Source organism: Lepus europaeus, chromosome 21, assembly GCF_033115175.1.
Source record: "Lepus europaeus isolate LE1 chromosome 21, mLepTim1.pri, whole genome shotgun sequence".
Lineage (NCBI taxonomy): Eukaryota > Metazoa > Chordata > Mammalia > Lagomorpha > Leporidae > Lepus > Lepus europaeus.
The window spans coordinates 19,814,762-19,834,947 of NC_084847.1; the positions used below are offsets into that span (position 1 = coordinate 19,814,762).

At 50.1% G+C, this 20,186-nt stretch overlaps 1 protein-coding gene across 6 annotated transcripts in view; it reads right to left on the reverse strand.

Annotated features, from left to right (window-relative positions):
* ARHGAP17 (Rho GTPase activating protein 17) overlaps nt 1–19,622 on the reverse strand; it is a 96,775-nt gene extending 77,153 nt beyond the window's left edge. For all 6 annotated transcript variants that reach the window (XR_009864745.1, XR_009864744.1, XM_062180676.1 and 3 more), the window contains exon 1: nt 19,487–19,622. Coding sequence is in view for 4 of the 6 variants with exons in the window: in XM_062180676.1 (XP_062036660.1) it covers nt 19,487–19,539 (53 nt within the window). In the remaining 2 variants the exon portion in view is untranslated. The remainder of the gene's footprint in view (nt 1–19,486) is intronic.
* Nucleotides 19,623–20,186: the final 564 nt, after the last annotated feature.

Below are 20,186 nucleotides of genomic sequence, written 5' to 3' on the forward strand. Positions count from 1 at the left end.
ATGAATGAACAAATACAACTCCACTTGTGCCAGTTATCTATAGACCTATTCTTAGTGGTAAGTACACCTTGGACTTTTTCTGAAATGGCTTTCAATTTCTAAGACCTAAATGTTACTCCTGTAACATCTCGGTGGACTTCAAGGGGAGAGAAGAAACAAACATGTGTTCAGTCTGTCTTCAACTGTCTCCCATTGACAGTGTCACTGGGGATCTTCCTGCCATCAACGATTTCAAGAACCCATCCATGGAGAGAGCAGTTCAATCTGTCGTGCTATGTCAAATAATTCTGATAGCTGTATTCCTAAGAATCTGTCAACAAGTTATAAAATAAATTGACACAATGGCAGGAGGGGCAGTAGCAAAAGGATGGAGCATTTTAAACCGACTAGTAATTTTTCCAGCATTACTGGGCAAATCTAGCCTCTCATCAGATATGGACACTGTTCAAACAGGACATCAGTCTTATTATCACAAGCACTCTAACTAATGAGAACACCTTATACACACAAATCTCCTTCACCACCCACAACTCTGAAAGCACAACAGAAAAATGCCCAAAGATGTGTGTTCTGAAGGCACCCACCTCCCACCTCCACCTCCATCAAGGTGCTAGTTCCCTGCAGATGGGTAAAAGGGCTAAGACTGAGAGCCTAGTGCAAGTTTGTGGGAGTCAAACCCAGCCCAGCACCTAGGAGCCATGGAGCAATAAAGCAGAAGATGTATCTCTGTGGCTCCGTTTCCTTTGAAAATGCAGATATTGGGGCTGGCACTGTGGCATAGTGGGCTAAGCCTCCACCTGCAGCACCAGCATCCCATATGGATGCCAGTTTGTGTCCTGGCTGCTCCTCTTCTGATCCAGCTCTCTGCTTGTGGCCTGGGAAAGCACTGGAGGACCACCCAAGTGCTTGGGCCCCTGCAACCACACAGGAGACCCAGAGGCTTCAGATCAGCTCAGCTCTGAACGTCGTGGCCATTTGGGGAGTTAACCAGCGGATGGAAGAACTTTCTGTCTGTCCCTCTCTCTGTCTATAACTCTGCTTCTAAAAAAAAAAAAATAGTAATATGTATGAAGTGCTAATTCCTAAAAAGGTCTAGGGGACCGGTGTGATGCTGCAGTGGCTGCCACCTGTGATGCCTGCATCCCTCACTGGAGTGCCAAAATTTGAGTTCTGGCTGCTCTGCTTCCTATCCAGCTTCCTGCTGATCCACCTGGGAAAGCAATGGATGACATCCCAAACACATGGGTCTCTGTCGCCCACACAGGACACCAGCCTTCAGCCCGGTCCAAGCCTGGCTGTTGCAGCCATTTTGTTCTTGTTATTTTAAAGATTTATTTAAAAGGCAGAGTTACATGGTAGGGGTTGGGCAAGAGAAAAACAGACAGGAAGAGAGAGACACTTCATCCACTGGCACACTCCCCAAGTGGATGCAATGGGGGTAGAGGGAGCCAAGCTGAAGCCAGGAGCCAGGAGGCCTCTCGGGATCTCCCATGATGGTGGCAGGAGCCCAAACACCTGGGCCATCTTCCATTGCCTTCCCAAGCACACTAACAAGGAGCTAGATCAGACGTGGAATAGCCAGGACGCAGAACTGGCACCCACACAGGATGGCCTAACCTACTGCATCACAACTGGCTGCAGCTATCTGGGAAGTGAACCAGCAGATGGAAGATCTCTGTCTCTCACTCTATCTCATTCTGCCTTTCAAATAAATCAATACATTTTTAAAAGGCATGCTTTTCAATTGATACAGAAGGAAGAGTCTTGTCTCTGTGACCTCAGACAACTTACAGAATCTTCCTGGGCCTGTTTCTTCATCTGCAAAGACGAACGTGAGGTCCAAGTGAGAAGGGAGCCAGGAACCATGGTATGTGGAGGTGGGCACAGAGAGCTACTGCAGGGGGAGATGTGACCTGGGTGTGGATGGGAAAAGAGGGGAGAGCCTAGGATACCCCACGTTTCCATGCCAAGTGCCCCTTCGTGCAGAGGGACAATCTGGGAGGATCTGCGGGTGCGGAGAGTGAGGTCAGCTCTGGAAATGCTAAGTTTCAGGGATCTGTTGAACTTCTGATGGGGACGTCCAGTGTGGCTATGGCTGCATGGCCCTGAAGCATGGAAGAGGCATCTGGACCAGAAACCCGGGGCATGCTCTACCTATCAGCGGCAAACAGATCTGGGGCAGCTCACTCAGGAGGCAGAGGCTGCGGAGAAGATGGAGGTGACGGACGGATGAGTCCGGAATATACTGGAAGAGGAGCCAACACGGGGAACAGAAAGAGAGTCCCTAGAGAGGGTAGGCAAGGGAGCGGGACCGGGGGTGAGCAAAGCAACTCTGCAAACTGCGGCAGGAAGGACAGGAATGGAGAACGGGTCAGGGAGACCAAGATGCAGGGCACTGATGAAAGAGCCCCAGGAAGGGAGGGGAGGCTGGGACTGTCCTGGACACGACTGGCCGCAGCCACAGAGGGGGAGGCTGGGACTGTCCTGGACACGACTGGCCGCAGCCACAGAGGGGGAGGCTGGGACTGTCCTGGACACGACTGGCCGCAGCCACAGAGGGGGAGGCTGGGACTGTCCTGGACACGACTGGCCGCAGCCACAGTGGGGGAGCCTGAGAACGCACAGCAGCGAGGGCAAGACCCTTGCGGAACGTGCGGGGCACGTGGCACAGGTAGGAGAGGCTGGCCCCAGACAGGTGGCAGGACCCAAGGCCAACAGGCAAGATGACGACCACGAAGACTGGCATAAACAGGAGCATCGGACTCTGGGAAACAGAGACTGCACTTGCTCTTCTCTGGGAATGAGGCGGCAGGTCATCCGAGGAGAGTGGGTGTGTCTGGGGGGAGGGTGGACTGGGCCTGAGAAAAGTGAGAGGCTGGCGAAAGCACTCAGGAAAATGGGAGAGGAGCTCTAGCCAAGGACTGGAAGGCAGCAGGAAAAGCTCAGCTGAGCTGGGAGGCTATAAAATGTTGGCAGCCCTAGCCTGCATAACTGGATGATCTTTCTGGGCTACACCCCACACCCCAGGTCTGGGAGTGGAGAGGTCAAAAAGACACCGATCCAGGCTGATACTTGGCAGCACAGGTGACAGAGGAAGGCCAGCTGGACAGTTTTGAGAGTGATGTCAAAGAGTAACTGGCGCGACTGACTCAGGAGGCAGGACTGTGGGGGAGAGAGGAGTCTGGAAAGGTAGGGGCTGGGGGTGCACAGAGGACCAAAGATTAGGGTTAAGACTTTATCAGTGGTCCTGAAAGGGCAGAGGCAGCTCGCCTCCTGGCAGAGCACGACGCTTTGCATTCCCACGGGCGAGCGCACTGCCCAGCCTCCCTCGCCTCGCCCCACAAAGCAAAAGGTCGTTGTCTTGAACTCTGCCGATTTACTAGGCGAAAGAAGTGAAAAATGAAGCCTTGAAGCCATGCGTTTCCTTGATTACTTGCAATGTAGAAGGGTCACATGTACTTCCTGGTCGTCTGTACCTCATCTGAGAACCTTCTGCTCAGGATCTGCACTCGCGAAAGGGGACTTCTTCAAGTTGATTCACACATTAAGGATATCGCCCCTCTGCTGTGGTGCCCTTGGCTTTCTCCAAGTAGTCACTCAACATGATTTTAATTATGATGGCATTATATATTTATTTAATAACAGGCAAAAGTTTACTTATTATGTGATCATCTATTATTCTTGACTCTTTGCAATTTTCTGCTAAACTATGAAGTACTCCCCACTGTGAGCTATCTTTTCTTCTATTTATTTTATGGTTTTTTCACATGAAACTCCTAATCTGTCAGAATTTACCCTGGCCCAGAGTGGGGAGGTAGAATCTGACCTATTTCCCCAGTGCCAGCCTGTCGTCTTGTGCTGTTTCCTCGCCATCTTATGATGCCTCCTCAGCACGTGCCGACTTCTTAACCAGACCGGGGCTGGTCCCTGTGCGTTATCAGGAGCCCCATTTTACAAGCACGGGATCCCAGCCGAGAGGCTGCTCAGCCAAGGTCAGGGAGCAAGCTGGCAGACGGCACAGCCGGACTCTGAGTCCCCAGATCCTGTCCCCCGCACTTCTATTGCAGTTTCGGGATGTTTCAGCCCTGGTATGAAAACTTTTGAAAATAGAATGAACTCATTGCCAAGAAAGTCAATTCTTAAGGGAAAGTAATTGCAAGACCAGCAAATCTCATCACAAAGAACCACATTTCTGCTCATGTGCGGGGGAGACTCTCAGTTCTGGGGACTGGCAGAACCACATGCACAGAGAGAAAGAGACATGGGAGCACACACCTGCAGAGTGTTTCTCTAGAAGCTTCTGTGTGGGCTCCCTGCTGTCAACCACATAGTTGGGTTTTCTGTGTCTTTTTTTATATAGGCCAGATGTTTGGTGATTTTATTCAGTTGAAAGCAGAGAGGCTAAGACAGAAAGAAATCTCCCACCTGCTGGTTGATTCCTTAAATGCCCTCCAAAGGCTAGGGCTGGGCCAGGCAGAAATCAGGAGCCAAGATCCAAGTCCCCCATGAGAGCAGCAAGGACCCAACCCTTTGGACCATCAAGCACTTCCTCCAAGGGCGCAACATTAGCAAGAAGCTGAAATTGAGAACAGAGCTGGGACTGGAACCAAGCAATCTAATATGGGATGCAGGCGTCCCAAGAGGTGTCTTAACTGCTACACCCAATGCCTCTAATCCTGGGTTCTTTTCCAGGGGCTTGAGGATGTCTGTCTAGCCCATGAAATGATACGGGTATCTGTGTGCGTGAATGATTTTTCCCAGCAAGAGTTGTTAGAGCCTCCATCTGGGCTGGGCGTCATAGTGTAGCAGGTTAAGTTGCTGCTTGGGATGCCACTCCCAGCTGCTCTGCTTCTGATCCAGCTCCCTGCTAATGTGCGTGGGAAAGCAGCAGACAATGGCCCAAGTGTCTGGGTCCCTGACACTCCTGTGGGAGACCTGGATGGAATTCTTGGCTCCTAGCCTCAGTCTGATACAGCCCTGGCGGTTGTGGCCATCTGGGGAGTGAACCAGCAAATGGAAGATTTCTGTCACTTGGCCTTTCAGATAAATATATAAAGCTTTCAAATAAATAATAATAGCCTCCATTTCAATCCACAGGTAGCAAGGCTTCTATCTCTGAAGAATGCCCCCAGATTCAGAGCCTACAATTAAGTCGACTGCCCACTTTGGATTAATGACATTAACATACTGCCATGTCTGCCTCATTTACACTCTGTTTCACGACTTCCCCTTCTAATTCCTCCCTAATTCTAAAGTGAATCGCATTGCCTTCTCCATAGAGTTGGAGTACTACAAATTCAGCATTCTGCTTTTAAGAACACCTGCCAACATTATGACTAAGATATAGAATAAAGGCTCAAATATCAGACACACTAAAGGGGCCAGCACTGTTTTGCAGCAGATAAAGCCGCCGCCTGCAGTGCTGGCATCCCATATGGGTACCAGTTCGAGACCTGGCTGCTCCCTTTCCAATGCAGCTCACTGCCATGGCCTGGGAAAGCAGTGGAAGATGGCCCAAATCCTTGGGCCCCAGTACCCACGTGGGAGACCGGGAAGAAGCTCCTCGCTCCCGGCTTTGGAGCAGCTCAGCTCCAACTATTGCAGCTATCTGGGGAAACCAGTAGATGGAAGACCTCTCTCTCTTCCTCTGCCTTTCAAATAAATAAATCTTAAAAAAATAAATAACCACTTGAAGCATAGATACACTAAATATGTGTGGCTCAAAAGAAGCAAGGGGCCAGCTCTGTGGCGTAGCAGGTAAAGCTGCCACCTGCAGTGCCGGCAACCCATATGGACGCCGGTTCAAGTCCTGGCTGCTCCACTTCCCATCCAGCTCCCTGCCATCTTCAGCTGCTTTCCCATCAGCAGGGAGCAGGATGGGAAGTACAGCAGCCAGCACTCAAAACGTCACCGTTATGGGATGACAGCAGCATTAAGGTGGGCTTAACCTGCTACGCCACAAGGCCAGCCCTACTATATTCGTGTTTTAAGAGTATTAATTCTGGGGGCCAGTGCTGTGTTGCAGCAGATTAAAGCCCTGGCCTGAAGCACCGCATCCCATATGGGAGCCAGTTTGAGTCCCGGCTGCTCCACTTCCGATCCAGCTCTCTGCTATGGCCTTGGAAAGCAGTAGAGGATGGCCCAGGCCCTTGGGCACCTGCACTTCATGTGGGAGACCTGGAAGAAGTTCTTGGCTCCTGGCTTCGGATCGGTGCAGCTGTGGCCGTTGTGGCCAACTGGGGAGTGAACCAGCAGATGGAAGACCTCTCTCTCTCTCTCTGCCTCTACGTCTCTCTGTAACTCTTTCAAATAAATAAAATAAATCTTAAAAAAAAAAAAAGTATTAATTCTGGGGCCGGCACTGTGGTGCCGCAAGTTAAAGCCCTGGCCTGAAGTGCCAGCATCCCACATGAGCACCAATTCTATTCCCAGCAGCTCCACTTCTGATCCAGCTCTCTGGTATGGCCTGGAAATGCAGTAGAAGATGGCCCAGGTCCTTAGACCCCTGCACCCACATGGTAAGCCCCAGAGGAAGCTCCTGGCTCCTGGCTTCAGATCGGTACAGCTCTGGGTGATGCACCCAACTGGGGAGTGAACCAGCGGATGGAAGACCTCTCGCTCTTTCTGCCTCTCCTTCTCTCTGTGTGCAACTCTGACTTTCAAATAAATAAAATAAATATTTTTTAAAAATACCAATTCCTCTCAAGGTATTAATCATATACTTCTAGGCCATAAATGCCTGGGTTTCATTTATTTTATACCCTCAGGGCCTACCCCATATCAGATACCCAATAAAATTTATTTGAATGAATGAGCCTATCAAAACCCTAAATGAATTTTCCGAGAAAATTAGGAAAAAGGTGACACCAACATTTGTCTTATACAAAATTGAGAGAGAAAAACTGAAAAGGAAAAATTGAGAGAACAACTCTACCAGATTTAAAATACATTACTGATTAATATTAAAAACAGTGGCATACTGATGCCCACATAAACACACACCCCAAGCTATAAATCAATGGAATATTAGAGAAAGGCCAACCCAAGGTTAAAATATATATAAGAATTACATGTTTCAGGCCAGTGTTGTGGTACATCCAAGTTAAGCTACTACTTGGTATGCTAGCATCCCGTATTAGAGTCCCGACTACTCCACTTTTTTTTTTTTTTTTTTTGACAGGGCAGAGTGGACAGTGAGAGAGAGAGACAAAGGGAAAGGTCTTCCTTTGCCGTTGGTTCACCCTCCAATGGCCGCCGTGGCCGGCACACCGCACTGACCCGAAGACAGGAGCCAGGTGCTTATCCTGGTCTCCCATGCGGGTACAGGGCCCAAGCACTTGGGCCATCCTCCACTGCACTCCCTGGCCACAGCAGAGAGCTGGACTGGAAGAGGGGCAACCGGAACAGAATCCAGCGCCCCGACTGGGACCAGAACCTGGTGTGCCGGCGCCGCAGGGCAGAGGATTAACCTATTGAGCCACGGCACCAGCCCCAACTACTCCACTTCTAATGCAGCTTCCTGATGATGTGCCCAGGAAGGCAGCAGAAGATGGCCCAAGTACTTAGGTCCCTGCTATCCACATGGGAGACCCAGATGGCGTTCCTGGCTCCTCGCTTTAGCCTAGATCAGCCTTTGCTGTGGCAGGCATTTGGGGAGTGAACCAGTGAATGGCTGATCTCTATCTCTGTCTCTGTCTTCCAATTAAAATGAAAACAAATGAAACTTCAAAAGGAAAAAAAAAAAGAAAATCATTATAAAGCTATGGAAAAGTGAGTATTATTGTGTTACCTATTTCAGAACATAAAGTCCAGCCATAACCTGAACCTTTTCAACTCTTCACTTCCTCTTTTCTTCTTGCCAAACATCATGGTATTAGGTATTTTTCCCCATTCGTTCCCCAGTGGTACCGCCTGATTTCTGGCTGTCCTCACATCTCTCGGCCTATTTCAGCAACTTCCTAGTAGTCGTCTTTCCCCTCCTCCCTCTGCCTGTTACCAGAGTTCTCTTCCTAAGCATCAACTCATCTTTTTCAATTGTCTGCATCATTTAGTCTTGCCATCTTGGGGTTGTTTGGGGAAGAATTAATCCTGGCAGATCCAAAACTACAGAAATCATGAGAGTACTAAAATAGCAGATGTCCAAGTACAACTGGAAGTAAAGAAAAGAAAAAGTTACACTGTATGCAATCATGATAGATTTTTTTTTTTTTTTTGACAGGCAGAGTGGACAGAGAGAGAGAGATAGAGAGAAAGGTCTTCCTTTGCAGTTGGTTCACCCTCCAATGGCCACTGCAGTGATCTGAAAGCAGGAGCCAGGTGCTTCTCCTGGTCTCCCATGGGGTGCAGGGCCCAAGCACTTGGGCCATCCTCCACTGCACTCCCGGGCCACAGCAGAGAGCTGGCCTGGAAGAGGGGCAACCGGGACAGAATCCGGTGCCCCGACTGGGACTAGAACCCAGTATGCCGGCGCCGCAAGGCAGAGGATTAGCCTAGTGAGCCACGGCGCCGGCCAATCATGATAGATTTTAACTTGCAAGAAGACTGCCAAGTTGGGGGAAAGGTGACCATCAGTTTACACTAGGCAAAGAACATCATGCTGGTCTGAAAGCTTTTTAAAGCTCCGAGGAACCAACTTATACTTTCTTTTGGATGGAAATGCATCCAGGGGCTATAAACTGAAATGGCACAGTCACTCCGGTCTTAAACAATAAGTAGATCTAACAAAGAGCCATTCACTACCAACTGATTTAAAAATAAAAGAGCTGGACAAAGTTGTTCCCCTCCTAAGAAGCACACAACAGGGGTTTAACTGTTAAATTGAAGGATGCAATTTTCAGAGAATGAGGTTTCCCTAAAACTGTTTCTGCCCTCTTGGATTTTTTTTTTTTTTTTTTTTTTTTTTTTTTTTTTGACAGGCAGAGTGGACAGTAAGAGAGAGACAGAGAGAAAGGTCTTCCTTTTTGCCGTTGGTTCACCCTCCAATGGCCGCCGCGGTAGGTGCGCTGCGGCCAGCACACCGCGCTGATCCGATGGCAGGAGCCAGGTGCTTCTCCTGGTCTCCCATGGGGTGCAGGGCCCAAGCACTTGGGCCATCCTCCACTGCACTCCCTGGCCACAGCAGAGAGCTGGCCTGGAAGAGGGGCAACCGGGACAGGATCGGTGCCCTGACCGGGACTAGAACCCAGTGTGCCGGCGCCGCAAGGCAGAGGATTAGCCTAGTGAGCCACGGCGCCGGCCTTGCCCTCTTGGATTCTCAACCATCTGTTGTCTCTAGCTGCCTGCTCTTAAGATCAGTCAAGGGTCTGAGTCGTGGGGCAGTGGCTCGGAGCACCAGTTCAAGTCCTGGCTTTTCCACTTTGAGGTCCCTGCTAACAGGCCTGGGAGAGAAGCAGACCCGTGCGACCCATGTAGGGGACCAGGACAGAGTTCCTGTTCCTGGCTTCTCACTGGCTCAGCCTAAATGTTGCGGGCATTTGGGGAGTGGGCCAGGGGATAGAAGATTTCTCTCTCTTAATGTCTCTCTCTCTTAATGCCTCTCTCTCTCTGTTTTTCAAACAATAAGTAAGTCTTTAAAAAAAAAGTCCCTCCAGTGTTGCATGTCCACAGAAATCCTCACTGACCCTCCAAGCACGTCTCAGAGCCACTCGTGCCTGTGCCCCTGCTCCCTCGGGCCTAGCGCTTGCCACACCTGATGCAGTAAATACTGTGCTGTACTTCCCCATGGTGCAGCGGGGCATGGTTTCAAGTGGCCGCTCCAGCCCAGGCATCTGCACATATCCAATGACCACATGAAATCCAAGCTGGCTGATTTAAAATGTTCACCCTGACAGGTGACAGGTAGCCAGTAGGTGCTTGGAAAGAAGTTCTGTGCGTTTTTAAACATTCATTTAGTTATACTCCTCTGATAATCTGTTTATTTAGTCTCCAATTTATAATATAGAATCCTTAAGCAGCATGAACTTGGCTGAACCACGTGGAAGAACACCGAGAAACTACAGAAGAAATGCTCATAAAACATTTAAGGAGAGAGCGAGTCGAGGACTCGCAGAACAGCACCTCTGCTAAGGAAGACACCTGGGGAAGCAGAGGAAGGCAGAAACATCTTATCACTGCACAAGGAGGCAGCCAGTGCAGCTAATCAATAAGCTGTAATTAATGTGACAGAGTGTGGCACGGGAGCCCAGGTCTCACAGAGCAGACACAATGGTACAGCAATGCCGTTTTGACCGTGACTGTGCAAACATGGGACAGTCATAATCGAACCTCCTGTAACTCAAACCTGGTTTATAAGTGCTCCTATTTTTAAGGAGAGGATATCATTCACTTCTGCAAGAAAAGTAACTTTGAAGTTTCAAATTTGTAGATGAGACAGAAAACTTCCTGCTGGCTAGAAAATAAGGCAGTTCTAAAATAAAATGCCCATCAGCGATTGTATTATTATGAGATATGTTATACACAAAAAACACCCAGCATGTAAGAAATAACGAATAAAGATAAAACAAATGTACTCCTCCAAAGCTTAAGAAATACTTTATTTTATGACAACTTTTTATACCTTGGGCAGACAGCCAAAGGCCAGATAAAGATTACAGATATGTTTTATTTGGCCTACATATTGGATTTTTTTTAGTTGCCAACATTTAAATATCATTTAAGAATCTAGAGCATTCTTAAAAATGGGAAGGTGTGGGGGCCAGTGCTGTGGTGCAGTGGGTTAAAGCCCTGGCCTGAAGCACCAGCATCCCATATGGGCGCTGGTTCAAGACCTGGCTGCTCCACTTCCGAACCAGCTCTCTGCTATGGCCTGGGAAAGCAGTAGAAGATAGCCCAAGTGCTTGGGCCCCTGCACCTGCATGGGAGACCTGGAAGAAGCTCCTGGCTTTGGATAGTTGTGGCCAACTGGGGAGTGAACCAGCAGATGGAAGCTTGCTCACGCTCGCTCGCTCTCTCTCTCTGCCTCTCCTTCTCTCTCTGTGTAACTGTTCCAAAAATAAATAAATAAATAAATCTTAAAAAAAAAAAAAACTCATTTAAAAAAAAATGGGAAGGTGAGGCTCCACTGTACCCACATGTACCATGGCAACAAATGGCTGAACAGGAGCAACAACTTTAAATGGCCATGTACTTGGCAGTACACCGCAGTCCCCACCATGCCCTACTGTTCCACCTTCCTCCCATTTCACTTATTTTACCTGCCTGGCTTCTGCATCAGAATTGTGACCTCGGCTTACACATCATAATCTGTGACCCCTGCTTATACACCATAATTCAGGACCTCCCTTACACATCACAATTGTGGTTTCCAACCATTTGGGTATGGGAAACATTATCTAAAGTAAAATAATTATGCAAACTCCACAGATCCATCACTAAAAGTAGGGTAGATCCGCAATCTCTACTCATATTTTAAATCCAAAACACTCCAAAAACAAGTTTGTTTGTAACTCACTTGGCAACAACACTTGACCTGAACTGACATGAGGCTATTTATAAGCTTTATGTTTCCATTTAGTGTGGCTAGATTCATACATTTCCCTATAGAAATAACAGTATGTTTGACTGCTGGTGTGCCCCAGCCCCCAATGAAGACACCATTGATGAGCATCATTATTCTTCCAACACCTGAAAAATTCAGATTTCTTTCTTTCTTTCTTTTTTTTTTTTTTTTTGACAGAGTGGATAGTGAGAGAGAGACAGAAAGAAAGGTCTTCCTTTTTGCCATTGGTTCACCCTCCAATGGCCGCTGCGGCCAGCGCATCGCGCTGATCCAAAGCCAGGAGTCAGGTGCTTCTCCTGGTCTCCCTTGTGGGTGCAGGGCCCAAGGACTTGGACCATCCTCCACTGCCTTCCCGGGCCATAGCAGAGAGCTGGCCTGGAAGAGGGGCAACTGGGATAGAATCTGGCGCCCCAACCGGGACTAGAACCCGGTGTGCCGGCGCCGTAAGGTGGAGGATTAGCCTGTTAAGCCACGGCGTGGCCAAAAATTCAGATTTCTAAAGCTCATCGGCCCCAAGGGTTTCAGATTAGGGACTGTGAATTTACTTTTTTTAAGAAATGTATTTGAAAGAGGTATAGAGAGAGGGGGAGAAACAGACACAGAGATGTTCCATCTACTGGTTCACTTTCCAGATGGCCACAACAGCCGGCACCAAGTCAAGCCAAAGCCAGGAGCCATGAACTTCACCTGGGTCTTCCACGTGGGTGGCAGGGATCCAAGCACTTGGGCCATCTCCTGCTGCTTTCCCAGGCCAATAGCAGAGGGCTGGATGGGAAGTGGAGCAGCCAGGATATAACCAATGCCAATATGGGATGCCGGCGCAACAGGCAGCGGTCCCCGTGAATTTACTTTTTTTTTCCTTTTTTTTTTTTTTTTAATTTTTTTTTTAAATTTTTTTTTTTTTTTTTTTTTTTTTTTTTGACAGGCAGAATGGATAGTGAGAGAGAGACAGAGAGAAAGGTCTTCCTTTTTGCCATTGGTTCACCCTCCAATGGCCGCTGCGGCCAGCGCATTTCGCTGATCCGAAGCCAGGAGCCAGGTGCTTCTCCTGGTCTCCCATGCGGATGCAGGGCCCAAGGACTTGGGCCATCCTCCACTGCCTTCCCGGGCCATAGCAGAGAGCTGGCCTGGAAGAGGGGCAACCGGGATAGAATCCGGCGCCCCAACCGGGACTAGAACCCGGTGTGCCGGCGCCGCAAGGCAGAGGATTAGCCTGTTAAGCCACGGCACCGGCCTTTTTTTAAATTTTTTTGACAGGCAGAGTGGACAGTGAGAGAGAGACAGAGAGAAAGGTCTTCCTTTTCCGTTGGCTCACCCCACAATGGCTGCTGCGGCCGGCACACTGCGCTGATCCGAAGGCAGGAGCCAGGTGCTTCTCCTGGTCTCCCATGCAGGTGCAGGGCCCAAGCACTTGGGCCATCCTCCACTGCACTCCCTGGCCACAGCAGAGAGCTGGCCTGGAAGAGGGGCAACCGGGACAGAATCCGGTGCCCCGACCGGGACTAGAACCCGGGGTGCTGGCGCTGCAGGCGGAGGATTAGCCTAGTGAGCCGTGGTGCCGGCCCCCTGTGAATTTACTTTTAATAACTATATTTAAGTAAATAATACACACAAATTGGGGTATAATCATATTCTGAAAGGGTTCTGTAGTTGGTTAACTACTACAGCATCTACCTATATTTGAGAAAGAGATGATGCACACAAAACAACCTGTGATCCGACAAAACTCATGGTGAGTTTTGATTCTGGGGCCCTAGGTCAAACCCTCCAGGTTTAACTAAAAACCTCGGCAGCAGGGCAAGTTCATAATACAAGGCACTCTGAGACGTTCACAGACAAGGAGAATGAAAAGATAGTGTGCATTTCCCATGAAGTTTGTGATTCACAAAGATGATGCCAACATGATCACATCCTTTCACATCAGGTTTTTTTCCCAACTCATCTAGAAATACACTTGATATTCTAGGATTTCACAACATACATGTAACAACAAGGCCAGGGAAGATCAGACGTTGCAAAGATGCAGGGCCACTTTCCACCCCTACTCAATGCAGACGCTGGATGGAACCCCTGGTCCAGAAGCAGAGCACACCTACCTGTCCATTCTGAGAAATACTGCTTGGGGCTGGTGCTGTGGCACAGCAGGTTAACACCCTGGCCTGAAGCGCCGGCATCCCATATGGATGCCGTTTCGAGTCCCGGCTGCTCCACTTCCAATCCAGCTTTCTGCTGTGGCCTGGGAAAGCAGTAGAAGATGGCCCAAGTCCTTCATCTGCGTGGGAGACCCAGAAGAGGCTCCTGGATCCTGGCTTCGGATCAGCACAGCTCTGGCCATTGCGGCCAACTGGGGAGTGAACCAGCGGATGGAAGACCTCTCTCTCTCTCTGCCTCTCCTTCTCTCTCTGTGTAACTCTGCTTTCAAATACATAAATAAATCTTTTTTAAAAAAATACTGCTCACAGCTCCCCTAGAAGAGGCAATGTGGATCTCAGAACCAGGAAGATAAAATGGCGGAGCAGGTGAGGCAGGCAGAGGTGACTACCGCTGGCAAAGCAAGGACAAGTCTGTGACCGTCAGCCGTAGGAAAGGCTGGGCTGTCTCACGGAAGAGGAGACAGTGATTCCACAAGGCACCAGAGCACTGTCCTGGGTGCAGCAGCTAGCCCTGCATTTTGACTCCGGATGGGAATTTCTGCTGCTGATCAGGGATCAGGTTCTCTTGGATCCTGGAGATGCTCATTAGATCCCTGTAATCAGGAAGGAGCTGGCAAGGAACATACAGAAGTAAAACAAGACAGGGGTGGGTGGGCAAACCGGAGAGCTGCGGCTCGGCCCCAGCTACTTATCCTGGGTAGGAGCCGGATATCGTCAGGTCTTCCGTGCTTTGAGAAATAACAGGAAATGCAGACTGTCACACGAAAAGACTCACTTTGACACAAGAGCCAATGACTGGGAAAATAAATAAATAATAGTTGACAGGCTAAACAGAACACTTCTAGGCCCTACAAGCAAATAGCTTAGGCTCTCTGGTTTTGCCAATTCACATAGCCAGAACTTTAGGACAACTAACCCACGGCTTCTCGACCTCGGCATCATTGACATTTGGGGCCATCTAAGTCTTTGATGGGGCAGGCAGGAGCTGTGCTGGGAACTACAGGATATTCAGTGGTACCACAGGCCTCCATCAACGACCCAAAGCATGACAGTCCAAACTGTCCCCAGACATTGCTAAATGGTCCCTTTAGAGGCAGACTCAACTCTGGTTAAGAGCCCGCTGTGCTACAGTGACATGCAAGCCACAGCCTCCAAGATCTTATGAAAGTTTCACTAATAGCTCCAACAACAGGTTTCCCACATTCAGACCACATTCAGTACGGATTCACAGCTACTCCAGAATCAGAAATCTGGGTTTAGACCCACAGCTCTGTAATTTATTAGCTCAGTGGCCTCTTTGATCTCTGGCTTCCTCATCATTAAATCAGGAATAAATAATAGAACCTCTGAGCATCACCGTGAGAATGTGCTGTGACAATCTGTCCAAAGCACCTGGCCAGCAGCCTCATAGGCACAGAAGACACCTAACAGACATTAACAAGCGTTAAGTCCTTCCCGGTGAAGAGGCAGCCCAGTTTCTCTGGTCCAGAGCATAGGGGATTCAAAGTCAGAAGCCCTGCATACAAGTCCTGCCTCGGTCACTTAGTAGCTCTGTGACCTGGGCAACGCCTTTGTCCTTCTTTATGAAACAGAAATGGCCACTACTCACAGGCGAGAACAAAGCCAGGTGGATTAGTGCAGCACTTTGTAAACTAAACCACTGTGGAAAAGATGATGATTGTCACAGTCTGGACTTACAGATTTCAGTAAAGCAAACCATGAGCTCTTCCACAAACCTGAGAACTGAGAATATATCACACGAGGTGGAGACCCAGCGGGGAAGAAAGAAAAAGAACAACAGAGACTGTTAATTTCTGTATCCTTTAAGACAGCAGTTGCCAACAAGTGATCCACAGGCCACATCTGGCCTCAAGGCACTTTGTTTAGTTCCGGGTACAAGGGGTCTTCACACTGTAGGAAAACTATGCCTGGATTTCTAAACAGCTTTGTAACAAAATAAGCTTAACTTTTAATTCCATTTTGGCACAAGGTCTTGAAGAACCCCTGTAGCATCATGGGGGTTGCTGAATTTGAATTAAATACCGCCTATCATTCACTGAAGTCCAGGTTTGAAGGTTTTCTTGAAAACACCAAAGATCAGGGCATACAGGGTCCACATTCCTACCTGGCTCACAGCAGACATTGGTTTTACTAGCCTGGCCCTCCAGGCATTCGGGTTTATAACCTTGGCTTATCTAAAGACAACCATCTGGAAAAGCATTCCGAGTTAAGGGGAAACTGGTCACTGCGGAAATCAATACGCGGGGAGATGCTCCCTCCCGGAGCCTGGGTACTGTGCTCTCAGTTCCATCCCTCGATGCCTCTGTTCCTTGACACCTCTCATAACACTAAGCTCCTCGTCCTCGTGTACACCTTCCCCATTTAAGACGTGGCCTGCCCAAAAGCTCTATCCGTGTCCACTGGATCATCTTCATTAAAGGTTTTCAAGAAACAAAACATCTCTTGTTCATTCCAGCAGGACTGCAGAACACACTGTATGACGTCCATTGCTTGCCTGACCCGCACACAGTCTCCCCTTCCGCTGGTAACAGCACCCAGTTTACCCTGGGGAGGCAGCACTCCTCTACTTACAGTCCATAGGGCTTGGGTGGGGCTGACACCATTCCATTTCCAGGCAAAGCCTATGACTCAAAGGCATTTAGAGCCAATCCTGGAATTCTGGCGACAGGGACTGGGAGAAAAGTATTCTTTCCCTCTGTGACTTCAACTGAGCACATTGGGAGACGGTCGGGGGCGGAGGGTCTCCCTTTGGACACTGCCTAGTAAGGAGTTGAACTCCCTGGTTCCAGCGAACTATGAAGCCACACTACTCTTGGTCTCCTTTGGTCATTTATGTGCCAATTTCTTGCTTTGCTCAAGGCACCTGAATTGGATTTCCTTCCATCCAAAGAGAAATAGTCAGTACAAGAAAAACCTGCAAGTGCTTAAAGATAGAGGAAAAATCAAAGGCTCTGCTCATACTTTGTCCTCTGGAAAACTTGGGCGACCTCAGTCCTCCCAGTCACAGCTAGGTTTTGCCCTCTGCATCAGCCTTGCACTTACCTCCTGGACATAATTATGTTCTGCTTCCCTATCTCCTCCACAAATCTACTGAGCTCCTCCTTCAGGGCAGAAACTAAGCATTCACCCTTATTCTTTAATGTGCAAGGGGGAACAGTCTGGGCTGACCAGCTCCTGTTGAATGCCTCAATCAACAAAAGGCAGTGGACTAGAAGAACCACCCACTTCTCCTCTTTGGGACACCACATCAGGACCCCAGTTCCCAAGCTTTGCCCCGATGATCCACTAGACCATCTTCTCGCACAGTCTCACCCACCCGTCGTAAACAAATTGCATCATGAGTGCTCACCCGTCCAGGCATTACTAATTCTCCACACGTTCATCCCAAGGAGCCCCACCGTAGGGTTACTCACAAGGTCTCCAGTCTAGGGAGAAGACTTCATTGCAAGATACCACCAACCAAGGGGCATGCCACTCACACATAGAGCTTCCTTCTCCACCCAGATCATGAAGGGCGGAGGAGTGGGGGTGGGGGGACCTCCTATGCTTCTAGCCTTCATCTTGACCCAAATACACTCAGGATCCTGATTCTGATACACATTGTCCATCTGCTTCCAAGAACTTCCAAGAACTGCTTCCAAGAATTTGGGGGCTCTCTCCTGCCTCCATTTTTTTCTTTCCTAGTCTTTTTTGATGACATTAAGTGGGAAAAAAACATTTACAAAAATATCTAGGAAATCAGCAAGCAAGAAATGCAACAGGTTCCTCATGTAGACAGCTGTTCTGACTTAGGGTGCATACACACCACACCCTGAACAGCTCTGCAATAGCTGCAGCTCCCACTGGCATCTAGCAATAAAGATTTTCAAACAGAGTCAAAGATCAGATCCAGAATTGCACTTCCAGCATGAATCACCCCTCTATTTAGTTCACGGTTTCCCATACTGGAGCCCACACCACCAGGGCAATCTAGTAAGAACCAGAATCCTGGAGTTAACAGCGTTCAATGAGCATCTATCATGTGGCAGGAACCATAGCTGACCCTGGGCATGAAAGGCGACACAGCAAGGACTCTCAAGGCTTCAGTGTCACCGAGAACACAGACAGTGGGGGGACCAGGTTACAGAGAAGCGGGGGTGCAGGGGATTAGGAAACACCCAGGATGGAAGGCTTCCAGAGGCACCCCTAAGGGAAGACTTGATGAGGCCGCCACAGGCAAGGTGTGGTGAGACAGACTTCCCAGAGTTCCAGGTCAGAAATGAAGAAAGCATGGCCTCCCCTAGAAACTGAAAGCAGGCACGCTGGGCTGGAATTTAAAGTGTGAGAGGAGAAGCCTAAGAGGAAGTAGGAACCAGAGATCCTAAATGGCTTTGTAGACCCAGAGCTCTCTGATCTTTGCCTGGAAACAGCAAACTTTCCTTGCCTGACACAACAATGTAAAAAAAAAAAAAAAAAAAAAAGCCAAAGAGATGATCTAAGCACCAGGAGCTCATTGAGCAGTGATTCTAGATTGCACTAATGCAGGCACCACACTCACAAGGACTTCTATCATTCGCTTGCAGATCCTTGCTTGAAACTTCAGCCCCTATTACTACTCACGTCCACCTTCCCCCTGGCATTATTGCTTTAATTTTCCCACAGATAACAGCAAAGAAGCCTTGGCTACACGTCAGGAGCAGGGATTAACTCTCCAAACGGGAGACACCATGGCAGGGCAAGGAACAGAAAAAGGACAAAACTAAGCAAAACGTTGAAGGAAACGAAACAGTGTAAAAAGCAAATTTAGAAAACTCAAGAGGAAGTAAAAGTCTTTTCACAGACACACAGAAAAAGAAGTGTCCCACGTGCTGCAGCCAAGCCAAACTCCCCTTTACGTTAAAAAAAAAAAGGAGAAGCTGCAGCAAGAGCTGTGAAAAATTCACACTTTCATATCTCTTCGCAGAATAAACAGTAAATTGGGTTACAGTACAGCCCAGCTGCCCTGGAAGTCCTTGACATGCCTGGCCCAGCCGATAGCGCTCATGATAACCACCTCTGAGAAGTTCTCCAAACCGCAAATCATTCCTGCTCCGACATCCTGTCCACCCACGCACTCCAGCTCACTTCTGACACTTAATAATCAATAACCATTCTGTTCAAGCGTGACAGCAGCACCGAAGAGACACGGACGAGCAAGCATCCGTCTCCAAATACAAGGGGGGAAGACTGTGTCACCGGCACGAGGTGTCTCCGAAAATCCTTTTCCTCCCAACCCCGGATTTCTAAATGTCAAGAACTTGCAGCCGCTCTCAAGTTCCTATTGAGCCCAGGGTTTGAGACAGCAGCACCTCCGAATTTCCCCAGCAAATCCGAGCGGCTTTCATCAGCCTTGAGCTACCCTCCGGCCACCGTGCACTTGCAGGAGAAGGGGCTCGCCACGGCGGGGAGGGGCTGGCAAGGCAGTCTCCTCTGCACCGCGCTGGGCACAGAAAGGGACCGGAGGTTCAGCACGAGGCGGCGAGCCCGGGCTGACCCGACCCCCGGAGAGGGAAGCTAAGGACCGGGTCTACTGGTCCCCCAAGGGCAACGCTGCTCCGGGCCGGGACAATGAGCAGCCCGCAGCCCCGAGGGGTGGCCCTGGAGGAGGCAGCGGGCCGCCCGGCTCGTCTCGGCGCCCGGAGCTCGGCGCCCAGGCCCCGGCGCGGCACAGCCCCCCGACTCCGAGCTCCGCGGGGCCCCGGGCGGGGCTGAGGCCGCTCGGGAAGCCGCTGGGCCCGAGGAGGGGCCGCCCGCCCCCCGCCCCCGAGGCGACCCCGGCCCGGCCCGGCGCACTCGCCTGCCCACGGTCTGGTTGGCCAGCTGCTTCATGCGGTTGAACTGCTTCTTCATGGCGGCGGCGGCGGCGGCCCGCGGGGCTCGGGCCGGGCGAAGCAGGGGACGGCCTGGCGGCTCCTACATCGCTTCCCGGCCCAGGCGGCGGCGGCGGCGGCGGCGGCGGCGGCGGCTTCCCCGGCCCGGCCCCGCCTTCGCCGCGTCACTTCCAGCGCCGCCGCCCGCCCGCCCGCCGAGCCAGGCCGAGCCGCGGGAGGAGAGCGAGCGAGGGCCCGGGCGCCGGCCCTGGGAGGCCTCGGCCGCCCCGCCGGGGCCGCTCACCGCGCCACCACCCCTCTAGTCGCTTTCGGCCCCTGAACCCGCGCCGCGTGTGGCGCCCCAACTCGGTGCCCTTGTGGTTAGCTGATCGATAGATCGATACGGGTCCGGTGGGGTTGGATCATTTCACACCCACCACCCTGAGGAGACCGCAGACAACGGACACAAGGAGAACACACGTGTAAATCACTAACACCGGCCCTAACTCTCCAAGAACCGGGCTTGTCCCGGGACGGAAACAGCCGATGGCCTCCCGTGCGCCAGGCTTGTGCGCGGGTGTAGACCTCTTTCAGTACGCTCCCAAGGTACTGCTCAGATGGCTGTGTTCCACCGTGGGAAAACCTTCCTTTTTTTTTTTTTTTGACAGGCAGAGTGGATAGTGAGAG